This window comes from Pecten maximus, chromosome 11, assembly GCF_902652985.1.
Source record: "Pecten maximus chromosome 11, xPecMax1.1, whole genome shotgun sequence".
NCBI classification, from domain to species: domain Eukaryota; kingdom Metazoa; phylum Mollusca; class Bivalvia; order Pectinida; family Pectinidae; genus Pecten; species Pecten maximus.
In genome coordinates, this window is record NC_047025.1 from 41,213,993 (window position 1) to 41,236,783 (window position 22,791).

The window sequence follows — 22,791 nt, forward strand, 5'->3', positions numbered from 1 at the left end:
TAGTGTCTGTAATAGAGCCCGAGCTCTCACAGTCACACACAGTACGGGTGACTCTGTACAGACTAGTGTCTGTAATAGAGCCTGAGCTCTCTTAGTCGCCTCCTAATGAACTCACACAAGTGTGAACTCCAACAATGAGCACCATATATGCTTTAATACACATTAATTCTGATACACCATATGCACTAATAAACCATGTATGCTGTAACCATTTACACTGTACAGCCAGCATATTAACAACCGTCAATGGTTGTGACAAACACTGACCTCACTACACATTGTAGCCCTATTCTCCTTGAAATTCAATACTCCCTGTAATTCTATATTCCCTGTGGTTTGTACAGGAAGTAAATTAGACACATTTACTTACTAAGCAATAAGATACAGTGCAGTCTCCCTCATTTCTCAATTGCATCAAAGTAGTAATTCCTGATTATTTCATTATTTGAATTTTTGGATTTATTACTGAGCCAAATAACTTAACGGCCACTGAAATATACCAGGTGAAATACGATAGTACAATACTGACACTTGCTCTAGGTATTAAGTGAATACTTGTGTACAGTTTTGATTAAATTCACATGGTAAAACCTTTGTAATTGCTGAAAAGGTTAAGCCTATCACAAATCATATTAAATTATGACTTAACGCAAATAATATTAACACATTAATATCCTGACTGTAAGAGGATTATCCAAAGTTTTCCTAGATTGGATTGAAGAATCGGTTACAAAAATATCTAATCATACATGTACCACACTGTGAATGAGAATTCCCCAGACCCTAAACTGGACCTAGAGAATCCTCCTATGAACATTTGTCAATAAAATACTTACAGAAACTTGTGGACCACCTTTATCAATGCCTACAGGACATTATTTATATATGATCCTTTGTGTTGAAATATGTATAGTACCAATTTTTTACTGCTTTAATAATACCGCCCATGTGTCTACTGTATACGGTACAACTAACAAACTCTTATTGTGCTTGATTGTGCTTGTTTCAATCCTCCTTTGGTAATTTATGTGGCAATTTCCTTTGTGAATTACAAAATATTAATATCATCATTCCTCAAGTCCTAACTCTCCCAACTTCAGTATCACTCTCCCTTCATCAGTCTCTGTGGTCAGTAATAATAAAATGTCAGTACCCGCATTCAATGCTTCCTATTCTGAATCACAGCTGACTAAGGGTGATCACACTCTCCATGGCCATGACTCATTATCCAGTGACCACAACTACACAAACACATAATAAACAGGATCCAGAACCTTGATATTTAGAAATCAGGACATTTGGCGACGGATTTGAGAGAGAAACCTTTGTCTTGGCTCATAATTCACAAGTCTTTGTCCAACAAGGTACCTGTAAATCAGAATTATGTCAATACTTCAGAGATATATAACAAATTGTGGAGGTACTGGTGACTTACAATATATTGGTCACCTTCGGTAACTGATGAGTCTGCAGTCTGGACAAATTTTTTCACTTTTGATTTAAAAGTTCAAGGTTACAATAACTTTTATGATTATTACATTGTACAACCTTCTGTGGGTGACAGTTTTACATCAAATTTAGATAAGATGTCTTAAATGGCTCTAATATTTTGACCTTGCCAATAACATTAGCAACAAATGTTTGCACTTATTTGAACTTTGACCCCAAGATGAAGGTCATGATTGCACTGGATATCTGTGGAATTACATTTTTCATATAAAAAGTAAAAAGAATTACCTCTACTTATATGTTGCTTGTAAAGTTTTATCATCAGTATGATTAATTTTAACTAACCACAAAATTTACTTATTATCACATAATACACAATATGTAAAATTTAAATATGTGTACTCAAAATTGAAAATGCACAGCTAAGGATAGAGGGAAACCTGTAAAAAGATCCTTGAGTGATAAAAGTGAAAATCATTATAGTATATGGACGAATGTGTATAAGAAGGAAGACTATAAATGATACTTTATGATACAACAAAGGAACTTACTTGTCATTTTTTATGTGCTCATAGAGCCTTTTAAACTGACGAATTTGGAACATTCCGAATAGAACAAATACAATACAGGCTAGAAGAAAAGGGTATATCCTTCTCAACACCAGGTTCTGGGTCTGGAAATTAAAACCTGGAAAACAAATGGTTTAATAGTATTACTTTCCAAATATTAATGATAAGAAATCTGTAGGCTTTCAGATAACCAATAATTAATAATAGCGATAATTAAGTGAACAATATACACCATTTTACTGCTCGCTTGAGACATCTTTCATCACTTAGATTTTGTGAGTGTTTTTCATTTATTTTAATTCAATTTAGAACTAGAGCTGAAATACCTTATACACTTCACTGATCATACTAACCTAGATAAGGACACTGATCATACTAACCTAGATAAGGACACCGATCATACTAACCTAGATAAGGACACCGATCGTACTAACCTAGATAAGGACACCGATCGTACTAACCTAGATAAGGACACCGATCATACTAACCTAGATAAGGACACTCGTCATACTAACCTAGATAAGGACACTCGTCATACTAACCTAGATAAGGACACCGATCATACTAACCTAGATAAGGACACAGATCATACTAACCTAGATAAGGACACTCATCATACTAACCTAGATAAGGACACCGATCATACTAACCTAGATAAGGACACAGATCATACTAACCTAGATAAGGACACTCATCATACTAACCTAGATAAGGACACTGATCATACTAACCTAGATAAGGACACTGATCATACTAACCTAGATAAGGACACTGATCCTACTAACCTAGATAAGGACACCGATCATGCTAACCTAGATAAGGACACTGATCATACTAACCTAGATGAGGACACCGATCGTACTAACCTAGATGAGGACACCGATCATACTAACCTAGATAAGGACACTGATCATACTGACCTAGATAAGGACGCCGATCATACTAACCTAGATAAGGACACTGATCATACTAACCTAGATAAGGACACTGATCATACTAACCTAGATAAGGACACCGATCATGCTAACCTAGATAAGGCCACCGATCATACTGACCTAGATAAGGACACTGATCGTACTAACCTAGATAAGGACACCGATCATACTAACCTAGATAAGGACACCGATCATACTAACCTAGATAAGGACACTGATCATACTGACCTAGATAAGGACACTGATCATACTAACCTAGATAAGGACACCGATCATACTAACCTAGATAAGGACACCGATCATACTAACCTAGATAAGGACACTGATCATACTAACCTAGATAAGGACACCGATCATACTAACCTAGATAAGGACACTGATCGTACTAACCTAGATAAGGACACTGGTCATGCTGACCTAGATAAGGACACTGGTCATACTAACCTAGATAAGAACACCGATCATACTAACCTAGATAAGGACACTGATCATACTGACCTAGATAAGGACACTGGTCATACTAACCTAGATAAGGACACCGATCATACTAACCCAGATAAGGACACTGGTCATACTAACCTAGATAAGGACACTGATCGTACTAACCTAGATAAGGACACCGATCATACTAACCTAGATAAGGACACTGATCATACTAACCTAGATAAGGACACCGATCGTACTAACCTAGATAAGGACACCGATCATACTGACCTAGATAAGGACACCGATCATACTAACCTAGATAAGGACACCGATCATACTGACCTAGATAAGGACACCGATCATACTAACCTAGATAAGGACACCGATCATACTAACCTAGATAAGGACACCGATCATACTAACCTAGATAAGGACACCGATCATACTGACCTAGATAAGGACACTGATCATACTAACCTAGATAAGGACACTGATCGTACTAACCCAGATAAGGACACCGATCATACTAACCTAGATAAGGACACCGATCGTACTAACCTAGATAAGGACACCGATCATACTAACCTAGATAAGGACACTGATCATACTGACCTAGATAAGGACACCGATCGTACTAACCTAGATAAGGACACCGATCGTACTAACCTAGATAAGGACACTGACCATACTAACCTAGATAAGGACACCGATCATACTAACCTAGATAAGGACACCGATCATACTAACCTAGATAAGGACACCGATCATACTAACCTAGATAAGGACACTGAGCATACCAACCTAGATAAGGACACTGAGCATACCAACCTAGATAAGGACACTGATCGTACTAACCTAGATAAGGACACCGATCATACTAACCTAGATAAGGACACCGATCATACTGACCTAGATAAGGACACCGATCATACTAACCTAGATAAGGACACCGATCGTACTAACCTAGATAAGGACACCGATCATACTAACCTAGATAAGGAAGGACACCGATCATACTGACCTAGATAAGGACACCGATCATACTAACCTAGATAAGGACACTGATCGTACTAACCTAGATAAGGACACTGGTCATACTAACCTAGATAAGGACACTGATCGTACTAACCTAGATAAGGACACTGATCGTACTAACCTAGATAAGGACACTGATCATACTAACCTAGATAAGGACACTGATCATACTAACCTAGATAAGGACACTGATCATACTAACCTAGATAAGGACACCGATCATACTAACCTAGATAAGGACACCGATCATACTAACCTAGATAAGGAAGGACACCGATCATACTGACCTAGATAAGGACACCGATCATACTAACCTAGATAAGGACACTGATCGTACTAACCTAGATAAGGACACTGATCGTACTAACCTAGATAAGGACACTGATCGTACTAACCTAGATAAGGACACTGATCATACTAACCTAGATAAGGACACTGATCATACTAACCTAGATAAGGACACCGATCATACTAACCCAGATAAGGACACCGATCGTACTAACCTAGATAAGGACACCGATCATACTAACCTAGATAAGGACACCGATCATACTAACCTAGATAAGGACACTGATCATACTGACCTAGATAAGGACACTGATCATACTGACCTAGATAAGGACACTGATCATACTTACCTAGATAAGGACACTGATCATACTGACCTAGATAAGGACACTGATCATACTAACCTAGATAAGGACACTGATCATACTAACCTAGATAAGGACACTGATCATACTAACCCTAGATAAGGACACTGATCATACTAACCTAGATAAGGACACCGATCATACTAACCTAGATAAGGACACTGATCATACTCACCTAGATAAGGAACAAAACTTTTGGCTACAACATATGGCAGAGAGAGTGACATTCCAAGGATACCAACGACTGGGGCACACAGCTTGGTGAGGATAAATCTTAGGTTCATGTTCCGGATACCGTCATTGTAAACCTGAAAAACCGACAACCCAAAGTTATAATAATATCTAAATCATATTGTTCTCAATCCTGGCAAAGAACAATTTGTTGGGGACTTAAGATACCTTATTGGCATATAAATCTAAATTTATTGTGTGAAAACTTGTGGAATAACCAGAGGTAAAAGAGCTGTTCAAGGACCAGTGGTCAAGTTTTACGTACCTGTTCAAGGACCACTGGTCAAGTGTTATGTACCTGTTCAAGGACCAGTGATCAAGTTTTACATACCTGTTCAAGGACTAGTGGTCAAGTGTTACACACCTGTTCAAGGACCAGTGGTCAAGTGTTACACACCTGTTCAAGGACCAGTGGTCAAGTGTTACACACCTGTTCAAGGACCAGTGGTTAAGTGTTATGTACCTGTTCAAAGACCAGTGGTCAAGTTTTACGTACCTGTTCTATGACCCTTTTGAGCCACCATTGGGGTCCCATCATGGTCACTGCACACACGATTTTAGCATGGAGGACTCCTAAGGCCCAGTCCTTGTTAAAATAAACATAAGGTGAATAATAGAGAAAGACAGACTTCCAGTGATCAAGGTCACAAATTATCTTAACTGATGTCATGGCCACAAATTAGTAAAATAAATAAGTACTTTATTTATATACTAAAAATAAAAATTGATTTCGTAAATAAGTCTTTTATAAACATTTATTGTGCTAAGTACATTACAGTTTTCCTTAATGGTTAAGTGTTTTGTTTATTTAAATTCTAAATAACTTACCTGCCATGGGAAAAATATAGGTGTCTGTTCAAGAGGCACTCTTAGGGGAGCCACCACCACGAGCTCGAACAGCAGGCCGAGTAAAAGGGGTACAACACCAATCAGTAACACAGCCACGATGATACATTTCATTGCCTGTAAACACAACCATACAACTCTGTGTCATCACGATGTTAACTATATACCATCAGTAACACGGCCACAATGTTAACTATATACCATCAGTAACACGGCCACGATGTTAACTATATACCATCAGTAACACGGCCACGATGTTAACTATATATCATCAGTAACACAGCCACAATGTTAACTATATACCATCAGTAACACGGCCACAATGTTAACTATATACAATCAGTAACACAGCCACGATGTTAACTATATACCATCAGTAACACAGCCACGATGTAAACTATATATCATCAGTAACACGGCCACAATGTTAACTATATACCATCAGTAACACGGCCACAATGTTAACTATATATATACCATCAGTAACACAGCCACAATGTTAACTATATACCATCAGTAACACGGCCACAATGTTAACTATATACCATCAGTAACACAGCCACAATGTTAACTATATACCATCAGTAACACAGCCACAATGTTAACTATATACCATCAGTAACACGGCCACAATGTTAACTATATACCATCAGTAACACGGCCACAATGTTAACTATATACCATCAGTAACACAGCCACAATGTTAACTATATACCATCAGTAACACGGCCACAATGTTAACTATATACCATCAGTAACACGGCCACAATGTTAACTATATACCATCAGTAACACAGGCCACAATGTTAACTATATACCATCAGTAACACAGCCACAATGTTAACTATATACCATCAGTAACACAGCCACAATGTTAACTATATACCATCAGTAACACGGCCACAATGTTAACTATATACCATCAGTAACACGGCCACAATGTTAACTATATACCATCAGTAACACGGCCACAATGTTAACTATATACCATCAGTAACACGGCCACAATGTTAACTATATACCATCAGTAACACGGCCACAATGTTAACTATATACCATCAGTAACACAGCCACGATGTTAACTATATACCATCAGTAACACAGCCACAATGTTAACTATATACCATCAGTAACACAGCCACAATGTTAACTATATACAATCAGTAACACAGCCACAATGTTAACTATATACCATCAGTAACACAGCCACAATGTTAACTATATACCATCAGTAACACAGCCACAATGTTAACTATATACAATCAGTAACACAGCCACAATGTTAACTATATACCATCAGTAACACAGCCACGATGTTAACTATATACCATCAGTAACACGGCCACAATGTTAACTATATACCATCAGTAACACGGCCACAATGTTAACTATATACCATCAGTAACACGGCCACAATGTTAACTATATACCATCAGTAACACGGCCACAATGTTAACTATATACCATCAGTAACACGGCCACAATGTTAACTATATACCATCAGTAACACGGCCACAATGTTAACTATATACCATCAGTAACACGGCCACAATGTTAACTATATACCATCAGTAACACGGCCACAATGTTAACTATATACAATCAGTAACACGGCCACAATGTTAACTATATACCATCAGTAACACGGCCACGATGTTAACTATATACCATCAGTAACACGGCCACAATGTTAACTATATACCATCAGTAACACGGCCACAATGTTAACTATATACCATCAGTAACACGGCCACGATGTTAACTATATACCATCAGTAACACGGCCACGATGTTAACTATATACCATCAGTAACACGGCCACAATGTTAACTATATACCATCAGTAACACGGCCACAATGTTCAGTAACACAGCCACGATGTTAACTATATACCATCAGTAACACAGCCACGATGTTAACTATATACAATCAGTAACACGGCCACAATGTTAACTATATACCATCAGTAACACAGCCACAATGTTAACTATATACAATCAGTAACACAGCCACAATGTTAACTATATACAATCAGTAACACAGCCACAATGTTAACTATATACCATCAGTAACACAGCCACAATGTTAACTATATACCATCAGTAACACAGCCACGAGGTTAACTATATACCATCAGTAACACGGCCACAATGTTAACTATATACCATCAGTAACACGGCCACGATGTTAACACGGTGTATACAATGAAAAACAACGTAACAGAATTTCATAGTTTCATAGTATTTATAAGCTAGTAGTGACTAGTTTAAAGTACCAACGTGGTATATGAACTGGAGGGCTATCATTGACAGAATATTTTAGAATATAAAAACTGATTTTCATAGCATTTCATAATAGTTTTAGACTTTTAGTGACTGGTTGTTGGGTCAAATTTGACAAGTTTCAGTAGAAATTTGTTTACATTACTTTAGACAAGATTAACTGTCTGCTACCAATGTGTGAGAGGTCTACATACCAACATTGCCCACTCCTTGATCTTGTTGAGGATGGCCGAGGTTCCTTGTGGGATCCAGTTGTACAAAACAGTGCTGATTCTGAGGATCATCCAACACACATACAAACCACAGGCAGCTGTGTACAACTCATGGATCTTAGCATCTCCCATCCACAGTGACATCAGCTTACGCCCAAAAAATACTGCCAATGCAAAGCGTTGTGACAAAAGGTAACTTAGAGCAGGGATAAATAAGGTTCTATTTCAGTAAAGTTCAGTAAGAAACTTACAACATATAATTTGACTTATTGTTACAAAAAAATATATATATTTGTACTAAAATTCTAGAAAGTTTACAAATCTTGTTTGTTTATGTTTAATGATAAAGTTGTAGTATATTTTCAATAATTTTCCCAATGATCAGTGTACATACCTGGCAAGACAAGTGACATAAGACTGGAGGCGAAAAGTGTAACACACATAAACAGCACTAGTAACATGATCTGTAAGGGAGATAATCAGCGTCAGTAACAGTATGTAAGGGAGATAGATTATCGTCAGTAAAGCATGTAAGGGTGATAACCATCGTCAGTATCAGCATGTAAGGGAGATAATCATCGTCAGTAATAGCATGTAAGGGAGATAATCATCGTCAGTAACAGCATGTAAGGGAGATAACCATCGTCAGTAACAGCATGTAAGGGAGATAATCATCGTCAGTCACAGCATGTAAGGGAGTCAATCATCGTCAGTCACAGCATGTAAGGGAGTCAATCATCGTCAGTCACAGCATGTAAGGGAGTCAATCATCGTCAGTAACAGTATGTAAGGGAGATAACCATCGTCAGTAACAGCATGTAAGGGAGATAGATTATCGTCAGTAAAGCATGTAAGGGAAATAACCATCATCAGTAAAGCATGTAAGGGAGATAACCATTTTCAGGAACAGCATGTTAAAGTAGAACAGTGATATTAACTCATATCTTCTTTGACCAGTTGTTGTGTTTACATTGTAATCAGCAGCACTGATGAATAAACAAACACAAAATTAACTACTCTGAAATCCTAGACATCCTGTATACATTGACAGTAAAATACACATTCAAAATCAATGAATTGTTAAAGAACAAGTTAAGGGCCCAAATTTGATTATCTTTCAGAAATATTTATTTTGTAAAGGTAACTCATCTTTTTATAGATTTGTTGGTACCCACCCTTAAATAGAAAAGTTGTGGTCGTTTGTAGGCCTGAAAACCTGTTGGTCCTCCTCCCTGTAACATGGCTTGGTGGGCGGCACCCAGTCCTCCCCCAAGTCCTCCTCCCACTGCTGGGGCAGCATTGTTGTTGGCCGGAGGTACTACAGGAGCAGGAGGGTCTCCCTGAACCACATTGTCCTAGACAACCATAGACATCACAAGTGTTAAATGATGTAAATAATTTAGGTATTAAACATTTGAAAGTGGTATAATTATTACTAATACATATCAATAAATAGATAGATTTTAATGATAATATCAATGGAGGCTTTCAGATGTAGACAAATTTCCATAATATCATCAGGATTCCAACTTCAAAACATATTTTTTTGCAGCAACAAATGTGTTTAATTGTAAACTACATACCCCCTCCTGTAAGGGTAAGTCACCAAGTAGGTAGGATCGTAGCCCCAACATTGAGGCCATAGCTAACGTCCAGCCCCGCACCATACCCTTGAGCCACATTCGAGTGTGGCCTTGTTCCAGTAGGGCTGGCAGGACAACCTGTAGTAGTAGTAGCTCCAGGGACAGCTCACTGACAGGGGCATCACTGTAAGTAAGCCATAGAATAAAGGTATAGATCTCATTAGACATAGAATAAAGGTATAGACCTCATTAGACATAGAATAAAGGTATAGATCTCATTAGACATACCATAAAGGTATAGACCTCATTAGACAAACTATATATCAATTCAAAACTATGGGGCAAAGAAGTAATTCTAACAGTGTGGACATAAAAAATGTCAAATTTTCAAGGCAATCCACCCCTTTATCAAGACACAGAGAATACAAATACAATCACATGATATATATATTTGTGAATCAATCTTAAAATACATAAAACTGTAATACCAGACAAGAAAGAAAGACTACCATAGATACTTATCATGTGTACCACATTTCATCATTGAACTGGATCACAGATAGATAAACCTTTATTGAAAGTATAGTTATTAATATTACAATGTATAATAAAACGAAATTGTCAGTATGACTTAAGATAAACAGCTGAATTTGAGGAGGAATAATAAATGTGACGTACCTGGACAACATGACATGGTAGGGTAGGAAACCTGTTAATACTCTCTTTATCACACGTACTGGCAGCCACAGCATTAGTAGGACAGTGCTTCCAAAGATTATCTACAAACCAAACATTCAACAATACATAAACTGTCAAAGATTATCTACACACCAAACATTCAACAATACAAAAACTGTCAAAGATTATCTACAAACCAAACATTCAACAATACAAAAACTGTCAAAGATTATCTACACACCAAACATTCAACAATACAAAAACTGTCAAAGATTATCTACACACCAAACATTCAACAATACACAAACTGTCAAAGATTATCTACACATCAAATATTCAACAATACAAAAACTGTCAAAGATTATCTACACACCAAACATTCAACAATACACAAACTCACACCAAACATTTAACAATACACAAACTGTTAAAAGTATTTAATATATAAATTGACTGTTCTTTATTTCCAGTGTACAGAACTTTATGTTTAAATCAAACGATAATCTAATCAATGTATATCCACCACCTAAATAGATATGTATCAACACACTATATTACAGTGAAACCTGCCAAATGACCACCCACTTAAATATAACATCTGACCAAATTCACCAGAGCAAAAACGTTTACAAGATATTGTTAACATTCTCCTAGATTGCAGAATCTGACCTGTTTTTCTCCCCAAATCTATTACTCTTATGTCCCTTGGTTACCTACCACAGAAGCTATAAAGCGGCGCCCATGTCTGTATACTGGAAGATGGATCATCTGTATAAGACAAAATATCATTCAATTTAAACAGAAAAACCAATATCACTTTATTTTCATTAAATGCTTGTAATAATTTTACCAAGAATTTTGTTTTTGCAATACATGTATATGATATACATAATTTCATTCTTTTATCATTGATTCACTCTTGCCTAGGATAAGCAATATATTTCCATCAAATTAAATCTATGAAATAAAGTTTAGTGTGTTAACACCTCAGATAGTGAGTTTCTAATGTACAGGTAATGTCACACCCACCTCCTGTATAGGGTATATAAAATGTCACACCCACCTCCTGTATAGGGTATATAAAATGTCACACCCACCTCCTGTATAGGGTATATAAAATGTCACACCCACCTCCTGTATAGGGTATATAAAATGTCACACCCACCTCCTGTATAGGGTTGAACTCAGGATCATTGAGATTCCGTAGAAACCAGAGAACGCCTGGCCTCAGGACCTCGCGAAGCAGGAGGATGAAGGATGCAAAGTAGAACACATACACCATTCCCACCAACCAGTGGATAAACATGGACGTCCCCGGAGCTAAGTGGAAACTGTTCTTACGATCTTTCAATGTGGCATCAAACATGGACTGTAGGAAATACAAATTGTTATACAACTACTGTATTCATCCTGCAATACGCCCAGGGCACAAACACTTATCCTCTGACTTTGCATTTGTTGGCATTTCTTATGAACTGCATTAAAAGTTTGACTTATTACCAGTTATGTGTCAGATAAATAGGGTGAATACCAGGTCTTGGAGTTCACACAAAGGATTCTAGGAAAGGTGTTATGTAATATGATACTTAATACATTTGGTACTTTGATGAAAATTGTACGAACAAGTATGCAAACATACATATACATCAGTAATATATTATTGTCGGTTAAGTCATGAGAAAATATATGAATATAAATACCTTCCTTACATTCGGATAAGACTAAAAAGTTTTTAAAAATACATAAAAAAAATAACATGCTCACCAAAGAACACACGTCTAGCCACCAGCCACAGATCAGGGGGAACACTCCAATCTCTATGACAACCAATAGCATCACTTTGACGACCACATAACACAGGCCGAGAACTCTTCTAAACCTGGATTGGAGAAAGTCACAAACAGAATTGAACACGAAATACAGTAAATGTACTTTATTTGACATACTGAATTTTTAGCACATTTCCAAATTTCAACAGATTAGCACAATGATTAATTGGTGTGCCAAAATTATTTTATGTATGAACAGAATATAAAAAGAACATTTAGGGCAATCATAATTTAAGGTCACGGCCGTAATGCTTCTAGGGAGAAAAGCGTTAAAATAAGATTACCGCTAAAATATGTAAATTTATAGTAACAATACAGACCACTGGTTCATGTTAAGGTAAAAGTAATACAATAAATATGATATCTTGTTACCAGGTATTTCAGTAATAAACTTAATATTATTGACTATAAAATCATTATATCAGGGTCATAGCACACCTCGGGTAGTGTAGGCACGGATGATAAAACTTACTTTTTGAGTTTTGCTATAGCACACATCATGTAGAGAATGACAAGCGAGACGGCTATCACTACATAACCAATCATAGTGGTCATCAGTCCTTCGAAGTGGGTAGACAGTGCCTGTATCATACCAACATCACGTATAAAGGAGAGAATATGACTCGGTTATAGAAAATAATTATAACAGGGTACAAATAAATAATGGTTTCCAGTGTATTCACGACGACTGCTATCATAACTTCCAAAAATGTTGCTATATGTTGTGTTTGCTCATGAACTGTTAAATAAGCTTTCACATGTGATATCTAAATAAAGTCATACACATTTATGAGTATATATTAATGAATAAAGTCAAACTGAACTTTTCTTCTTGAAATTGATAACAATAATTACTACTTCAACTGAAAAGTAGATTCCTCATTAATATGCTATTACGTGATCCCTCCTGTAGATATATTGTGTCTCTGTATCACAGACCATCAAGTATTATATAAGATTTATACATAACACGGTATAAAGAGGTCTACTTACAAAGTCGTCCAGGTGGAGTCCAACAAGTGTAAAGTGGCCTATGTGATAGGGGCAGAAGGCTGAAAGTCATGTCAGTGTTATATTTAAAATGTCATACTGTTACACTAAAATGATATACAATATTACATTTATAATGTTGTATACAGAACAAAGTTATAACAATGTTATTACGATGTCATATTCTATTACAATGTTATTATAATGTTATATTCTATTATAATGTTTTATGCACAACTTTATCTATAGATTGCTACATTTACAATGTTACAATCAGGGCCAAATTTTCAGTATAACAAAGTATGGTGAGCAAATATTTTTTGATCTGGGATAAATATAAAGTTCATATAAAATTCACTCACTTGATGGTATAACAACTTACCAAACACCAGTATGAAGAGTGTGTTAAGCGATACCACCCAGAACACATGTTCCTGTAAACAAATCAAACATACATTAAAGCATGTATGTTGTAAATATCAGTGAATTATAAAATTCATATCTAATGTTTTTGTCTGTGATTAAAACAACTACGTTAATACTGAAAACAAAATACCTATATTACAGTTATCAAAATGGTATTTGTGTAACTCACTTACCAGAAACACCAGGGAGCCATCCAGCCCCAGCAGCTGTGGACATAAACAGTAACAGTCTTTACAGCAACTCAAAAGGATCATAGTTAATATAGCTATTCTGAACCAAGCCCCCCTTTCCTGGCACAAAATTTTGGTCATGAAGTTTTCAGAGGGTTTATTGATGAGCCACATTTTGGCTAGTTTTAAAATACTGCTATTGAAGGTCTACACAGTGTATGTACTTTCTTAATCATTTTTAAACTTGTGTTTAGATGCATCATCTACATGGTACGATTTGGCTATATGGATCACAAAGGAGGTGATCTACATCACATATCTATAGTTATTGTCTATATGGATAACAAAGGAGGTGACCTACATCACATATCTATAGTTATTGTCTATATGGATAACAATAGAGGTGACCTACATCACATATCTATAGTTATTGTCTATATGGATAACAAAGAATGTGATCTACATCACATATCTATAGTTATTGTCTATATGGATAACAATGGTGATCTATATCACATATCTATAGTTATTGTCTATATGGATAACAAAGGAGGTGACCTACATCACATATCTATAGTTATTGTCTATATGGATAACAATAGAGGTGACCTACATCACATATCTATAGTTATTGTCTATATGGATAACAAAGGAGGTGACCTACATCACATATCTATAGTTATTGTCTATATGGATAACAATGGTGATCTACATCACATATCTATAGTTATTGTCTATATGGATAACAATGGAGGTGACCTACATCACATATCTATAGTTATTGTCTATATGGATAACAAAGGAGGTACTCTACATCACATATCTATAGTTATTGTCTATATGGATAACAATGGTGATCTACATCACATATCTATAGTTATTGTCTATATGGATAACAAAGGAGGTGACCTACATCACATATCTATAGTTATTGTCTATATGGATAACAAAGGAGGTGATCTACATCACATATCTATAGTTATTGTCTATATGGATAACAAAGGAGGTGACCTACATCACATATCTATAGTTATTGTCTATATGGATAACAAGGTGATCTACATCACATATCTATAGTTATTGTCTATATGGATAACAATGGTGATCTACATCACATATCTATAGTTATTGTCTATATGGATAACAATGGTGACCTACATCACATATCTATAGTTATTGTCTATATGGATAACAATGGTGACCTACATCACATATCTATAGTTATTGTCTATATGGATAACAAAGGAGGTGACCTACATCACATATCTATAGTTATTGTCTATATGGATAACAAAGGAGGTGATCTACATCACATATCTATAGTTATTGTCTATATGGATAACAATGGTGGTGACCTACATCACATATCTATAGTTATTGTCTATATGGATAACAATGGAGGTGACCTACATCACATATCTATAGTTATTGTCTATATGGATAACAATGGTGATCTACATCACATATCTATAGTTATTGTCTATATGGATAACAATGGTGATCTACATCACATATCTATAGTTATTGTCTATATGGATAACAATGGTGATCTACATCACATATCTATAGTTATTGTCTATATGGATAACAAAGGAGGTGATCTACATCACATATCTATAGTTATTGTCTATATGGATAACAATGGAGGTGACCTACATCACATATCTATAGTTATTGTCTATATGGATAACAATGGTGACCTACATCACATATCTATAGTTATTGTCTATATGGATAAGAATAGAGGTGACCTACATCACATATCTATAGTTATTGTTTATATGTATAACAAAGGAGGTGACCTATATCACATATTTATAGTTATTGTTTATATGGATAACAAAGGAGGTGACCTACATCACATATCTATATAGTTATTGTCTATATGGATAACAATGGTGATCTACATCACATATCTATAGTTATTGTCTATATGGATAACAATGGAGGTGATCTACATCACATATCTATAGTAATTGTCTATATGGATAACAATGGATGTGACCTACATCACATATCTATAGTTATTGGCTATATGGATAACAAAGGAGGTGATCTACATCACATATCTATAGTTATTGGCTACAGATAAGATTTTTTTTCTTTATCTAAAAGAGCTTTCCTTTTGAACATTCGTGTTGAACATTCGTGTTGAACATTCCTGTTGAACAGACTATTATTTACCCTTTCCCAGGTTAATTCCTCTGCTGCCCTGTCCCACTCTATTGGGTTCCAGTTGTTATCATCTGGAGCAGAAACAAAGCATTTCATTGATACAGTGATCTTTACTGATTTCACAGACTCAAGTTACAGGTAAGAAATAATGATATATCAAATATTCCTTCATACTTTCAATAGAATACTATTTCATTAACCTGTGTTCCTCCATACCTGTGATCCTACTCAATATGGGTCCTAAATAAGCTTGAATTTATGTGAGCATATTCAGTATAGGTCCTCAATAAGCATATAGTCATGTGATCATACTTAGTATAGGTCCTAAATAAGCTTGTATCTATGTAATCCTATTCAGTGTATGTCATAAATAAGCCTGTAATTTTGTGATCCTAACCTTGAGCTGCATTGTTGCCGTTGTTTCCCCCCATCCAAGCCTCCATCTTCCTCTACCTCCTCCTCGTTAACAACAGGATTGGGAGCTGCCATCGGTGGGTTGTTAACATCATTTTGATTGGCTGGCTGTGCTCTAGGCACTCCACCTCCTCCTAGATTTACTAAATTGTTCACTACTCCTCCATCTAGAAAATTCTACAAAATAGAAAAGGCAATACATATAGAGAAAGCTGAATCTACTGAGAATTTTGTAATTCTTTTACTTCAGATGAAATTGACGCTACAATGCATGGTTAAAAATGAGCTGTTGGTGCATACACCAAGCTCAAGCATCATCCCCACAATATACCTACCCTGGGTTGATCACACCCAATATTTTTTTCTATTACAGCAAGTTTGTCCCCTACCCCCGCAGACATCTACAATATACCTACCCTGGGTTGAACACACCCAATATTTTTTTCTATTACAGCAAGTTTGTCCCCTACCCCTGCAGACATCTATAATATACCTACCCTGAGTTGAACACACCCAATATTTTTTCTATTACAGCAAGTTTGTCCCCTACCCCCGCAGACATCTACAATATACCTACCCTGGGTTGATCACACCCAATATTTTTTCTATTATAGCCAGTTTGTCCCCTACCCCTGCAGACATCTACAATATACCTACCCTGGGTTGATCACACCCAATATTTTTTCTATTACAGCCAGTTTGTCCCCTACCCCCGCAGACATCTACAATATACCTACCCTGGGTTGATCACACCCAATATTTTTTCTATTACAGCCAGTTTGTCCCCTACCCACTGCAGACATCTACAATATACCTACCCTGGGTTTGTCCCCTACCCCCGCAGACATCTACAATGTACCTACCCTGGGTTTGTACCCTACCCCCACAGACATCTACAATATACCTACCCTGGGTTTGTCCCCTACCCCCGCAGACATCTACAATGTACCTACCCTGGGTTTGTCCCCTACCCCCGCAGACATCTACAATATACCTACCCTGGGTTGATCACACCCAATATTTTTTCTATTACAGCCAGTTTGTCCCCTACCCCCGCAGACATCTACAATATACCTACCCTGGGTTTGTCCCCTACCCCCGCAGACATCTACAATATACCTACCCTGGGTTGATCACACCTAATATTTTTTCTATAACAGCCAGTTTGTCCCCTACCCCCACAGACATCTACAATATACCTACCCTAGGTTTGTCCCCTACCCCCACAGACATCTACAATGTACCTACCCTGGGTTGATCCCCTACCCCCACAGACATCTACAATATACATACCTTGGGTTTGTCCCCTACCCCCCGCAGACATCTACAATATACCTACCCTGGGTTTGTCCCCTACCCCCGCAGACATCTACAATGTACCTACCCTGGGTTTGTCCCCTACCCCCACAGACATCTACAATATACATACCCTGGGTTTGTCCCCTATACCCCCACAGACATCTACAATATACCTACCCTGGGTTTGTCCCCTACCCCCACAGACATCTACAATATACCTACCCTGGGTTTGTCCCCTACCCCCGCAGACATCTACAATATACCTACCCTGGGTTTGTCCCCTACCCCCACAGACATCTACAATATACCTACCCTGGGTTTGTCCCCTACCCCCACAGACATCTACAATATACATACCCTGGGTTTGTCCCCTACCCCCACAGACATCTACAATGTACCTACCCTGGGTTTGTCCCCTACCCCCACAGACATCTACAATATACCTACCCTGGGTTTGTCCCCTACCCCCGCAGACATCTACAATATACCTACCCTGGGTTTGTCCCCTACCCCCACAGACATCTACAATATACATACCCTGGGTTTGTCCCCTACCACCACAGACATCTACAATGTACCTACCCTTGGTTGATTACCCCCAGGATTTTCCTGTTCCAGCCAGTCAGGCCCCCCTCCATGAAGAATCTGCTCCCTAAGCCACACCAGACTTATAAATGCACAGAGAGTACATGTCACCACAAAACAGCCATGAAAACAATCTGATGCCAGGTTATCACTAAAACAGAAACATAATAATCAAACTTTATTTATTTGACAACAATTGTGAAAAAAGGGGAAAATCAGAGGGGAACACTAATCACAACAGCTTCAGAGTGGAAGTTTCTTGGATTTATTCGGTTACTGTTGACTGGTTTTGCCCTTTTCAGGCTTCTTCAGGACAACAAATACAAATTCTCACTCCTATCAGTTAACAATGTTAATACATGTATGGGTTCCTCCTACAACTGATTTTTAATACCACCTATTTTTACTGTACTTACGTAGAAAGCATGTCTAGTGGTAAGGTGAGGAGTGAACTGACTGAGCCTGTGAACAGACATCGGTAAATACGACCTGTAACAGACAGATATCGTATTAGTATACTAAAATCAGCAGAAAATACATAGAAGTGAAAACATGGATAGAACCTAATTTCATAATTCAAAGTTCCTTACTAATGGTACAGTAAATAAAACAATATCAACACTAGAAACTTTCCTGGAAAAAAACTGGTTCACAAATATCATGTAATGAGCACAAGAACAAACCAAACACCTATATTACATTATATATTGATTATCTTAAGGTAACAGACCTTATATAATATGCTTGATAAAACTATTTTGAGAACTTTTTTGAGAGTGAATATGCTGAAATGTTATTCTTATCATGTGAAAAAAAACTCTTAAGTGTTTTCAGGACATTCAGAAAATAATGAAGGAGTACTGTCCTTCCTGACCATTTAAGGCTTACCTTTATTAGGGGCCATCAAGTCCCCTTAGAGGTAGTATTACTTGATATGAAACAACATACACACTTTATCCCCTAACAATGAACAGTAAGCTGTACAGACCAAATATATGACTGACAATGAGACTGCTACAACCTCCACCACACTCCCCCTCCTAAATCATAATTACAACCTTTAGCCTCATAAAACAACAAAATTATATTATATATAATTGTCCCCTTACAGTGAGGACATCACTGGATTTGGAGCACACCCCAAACTTACAGGCAGTGAGTGGTACAACCCCCAGCCATGCAAAGGCTACTAGTGTGTAGTGGAACCAGTATCGTATGGCACGGCCCACGCTGGTGAGAAGGCCACTAAAGATATCCTTGATGGGAAGTCGCTTTGGCATGTCTGGCGAATATACTGAAACAGAATATTAATACAAGGTAAAGAATGAAAAGCAGAATGATCAACGTCCCCCGAACTGACAATTATGAAGTTCATGTATGGGTTAGCTTTTTTTCTAAAGCAGATTCAGCAATGAGACAAATATACATCAGGTGACAAGCCCAGCTATACCTTTATTAAATGTGTGTTTTAATATTATAAACAGAACCTGTCAGTGAAATTTGAATACTGATATCTTTAGGACTTACAGTACTGTCAAATATTTAAAGTCTGAAATGATTTTTTACAACATGACTATGACGCATGGTATCCAACACAATTAATCATTGAATTAAATCCACCATATTTATTGTCTCTGATAAGAAAACAAGTGTATAAATATTTGAAACAACATAACACTTTGATGTAAGATGAGGATTTTCAATAATAACGTAAATTCTACTATAACCTGTATGATACTTACTTGGAGTGAATGTGAATCTGTGCTTGCATAATTCACAGTATTCTTTCCGACTATATGTTAACCATTGTAAAAGACTGAAAAAAAGTTTACCAAAATATTTATTGTAATTACCAGTAATAAAGATGATCATCAACTGATCATGATGTACTTCAGACATTACCGGAGAGTTAAAATATAAACAGGATTCTTATAAGGATTCACAAGCAGCTATTTAATGGAGATTGACCAGACAGTTAAAATATAAACAGGATTCTTATAAGGATTCACAAGCAGCTATTTAATGGAGATTGATCATGATCAGTTAACAAGGTATTTTAAGACATATTCTTGTACTTGTAGATCCAACACCAGACTTCAGCTTACCAGGATTATGTAAACTTTGCAAAAACCCACATGGACCCAATATACATATTCACATCTTATCTGGGAATCAAACCCTGACCGTCTAAGTGAAAGGCAATTACATATGTAAGTTACCACTGCGTCACCCAACCACGTAATACCAAGTTATGAAACTTACACCAGTTAGTCTACAAGACTAACACCAGAATTTAGCGATATTTTGTAAAAAAAAAAAAAAACAGACCTTATAATTAAATAGTCCTTTGGACAACAAAATATCAATAAAAACTCTTAAATCCAAAATAACGCATGGCATTATACAGATGGGACAAGTACTCAATACCAGGGTAAGTGACGACTTACATGTAATAAGAGGGACTCATCCTTCCAATAATTAACTATTTTTACCATCAGTAAATGACAAATAAGTACACAATAATAGGACTGATTTCTTTGACTAGTCCTGTATAGGCAGCTCTAGACAAAAATATTCTCTAACCTTGTTACTTGATAGATGTTTGGTGTACATGTATATATAGTACCAGACTCGTACCTGTAAAGTATCGCGTGTCTGGTGTTAGTGTCAGTGAAAACTCTGGATGACTGGCATGGATGATTTAAAAAATTGTGTAATTTATTAATGTATGAAACATATTTACCATTCTTGATGTATGTATCGTATACTTCCTGTACACACACATGGATGATACAGGGGTTTATCTGGCGTACTCTCACATCGACACACACGACATATGTCTGTAAACAAAATTGTAAACATATGATATTAAGCTTGTACCTGATTGACAGGGCATCCAGTTGTGATTTATATCAATTTTCAAAGTCCAATCACTATTTCTCAGTAGTGTGATCAAAACATATATACCAAATAGATATATAGTATTATAAATATTCCCTTTAATATTTAATAATTTTAGTATCACAAGATCAAGAATCAGGAGTCTACTTGGCGCCCTGACAGGTATTATGAGCAAATATATACATTTGTAAATAAAGGGTGCAGAATTCTTAGTCAGTGTGCAAATTCATCAGTGGTCGCTAATCAAAGATTTTTCACTAGGGCATATTTCACCATACTTGTTCTTGTACTACAACGTTATAAACTCATGCCCAATGTGAATGTGAATATATATATTTATCCTGTTCTTTGAAAACATGCAGATACATACATCTACAGAAAGAAAAAAAACATTGATGATTCTTCATATACAGGGCTTTTTATCTCACTGTTTTGGGATGGGGTTTTCTGGAACCCCATATCCCAAAACAGTGAGAGAAAAAACTTGTATGAAGAAAAAGTTCTATTCAACATTGTGGGCCTAATTGATTTTAGCAATACAGTTGAAATTGAAATAAATTGTACGTTGATCATTCAGATCCTGATGAATATTTTCCATTGCAGTTTTCAGTTGTCAGATTTAACATACAGCTGACATCTATGTATTAAAGTGGGTCATTAACTTTAGATTAATAACCGAATACATCATCGGGTACGATCCTAAGATGACGAATACTATGAACGGCTGATAATGGTATATAGAAGTGTTTGATATACCGCTGACTCTCTCCAGTCGCATGAAATCGAAGTTGAACGTTACAGTGTCAGGAAACAGCAGTTTCGAGCGATAACGGATACCAAAATGAACATCAAACCAAACTCATATGAAACTGGAATATTTCAGACGCATGAATATCATTTATGTAATTCATTAACATATAACTGTCCCCCATTCAGACACAATGACTGGAGAAACCAATATATTATGTTCGGTACCTGTTTGTCCGTCCTGTTCTTGTTCCTCCATCTTGTCACATACTTATGTCGTGAACGTAGTGTCGACGAGCCAAGATTGATATATAGATAACATTTTACATCCAAGAATAATCAATCACCTTTCAAAT

General features: G+C 36.6%; 1 protein-coding gene across 1 annotated transcript; it reads right to left on the bottom strand.

The window, feature by feature from the left end:
• Positions 1-1,193: 1,193 nt before the first annotated feature.
• Positions 1,194-22,705, bottom strand: LOC117338415 (E3 ubiquitin-protein ligase MARCH6-like). Its single transcript, XM_033899770.1, is given in 26 exon segments — positions 1,194-1,368; positions 2,001-2,136; positions 5,243-5,375; positions 5,795-5,884; positions 6,127-6,261; positions 8,621-8,802; positions 9,033-9,102; positions 9,814-9,993; positions 10,222-10,405; positions 10,900-11,000; positions 11,617-11,667; positions 12,065-12,268; positions 12,664-12,778; positions 13,201-13,310; positions 13,722-13,780; positions 14,101-14,152; positions 14,318-14,350; positions 16,499-16,560; positions 16,887-16,918; positions 16,920-17,080; positions 18,785-18,938; positions 19,204-19,276; positions 19,938-20,081; positions 20,530-20,603; positions 21,531-21,627; positions 22,664-22,705. Coding segments are annotated over 26 exon segments (2,742 nt in total). The 5' UTR covers positions 22,695-22,705; the 3' UTR covers positions 1,194-1,289.
• Between the last annotated feature and the right edge of the window lie 86 nt (positions 22,706-22,791).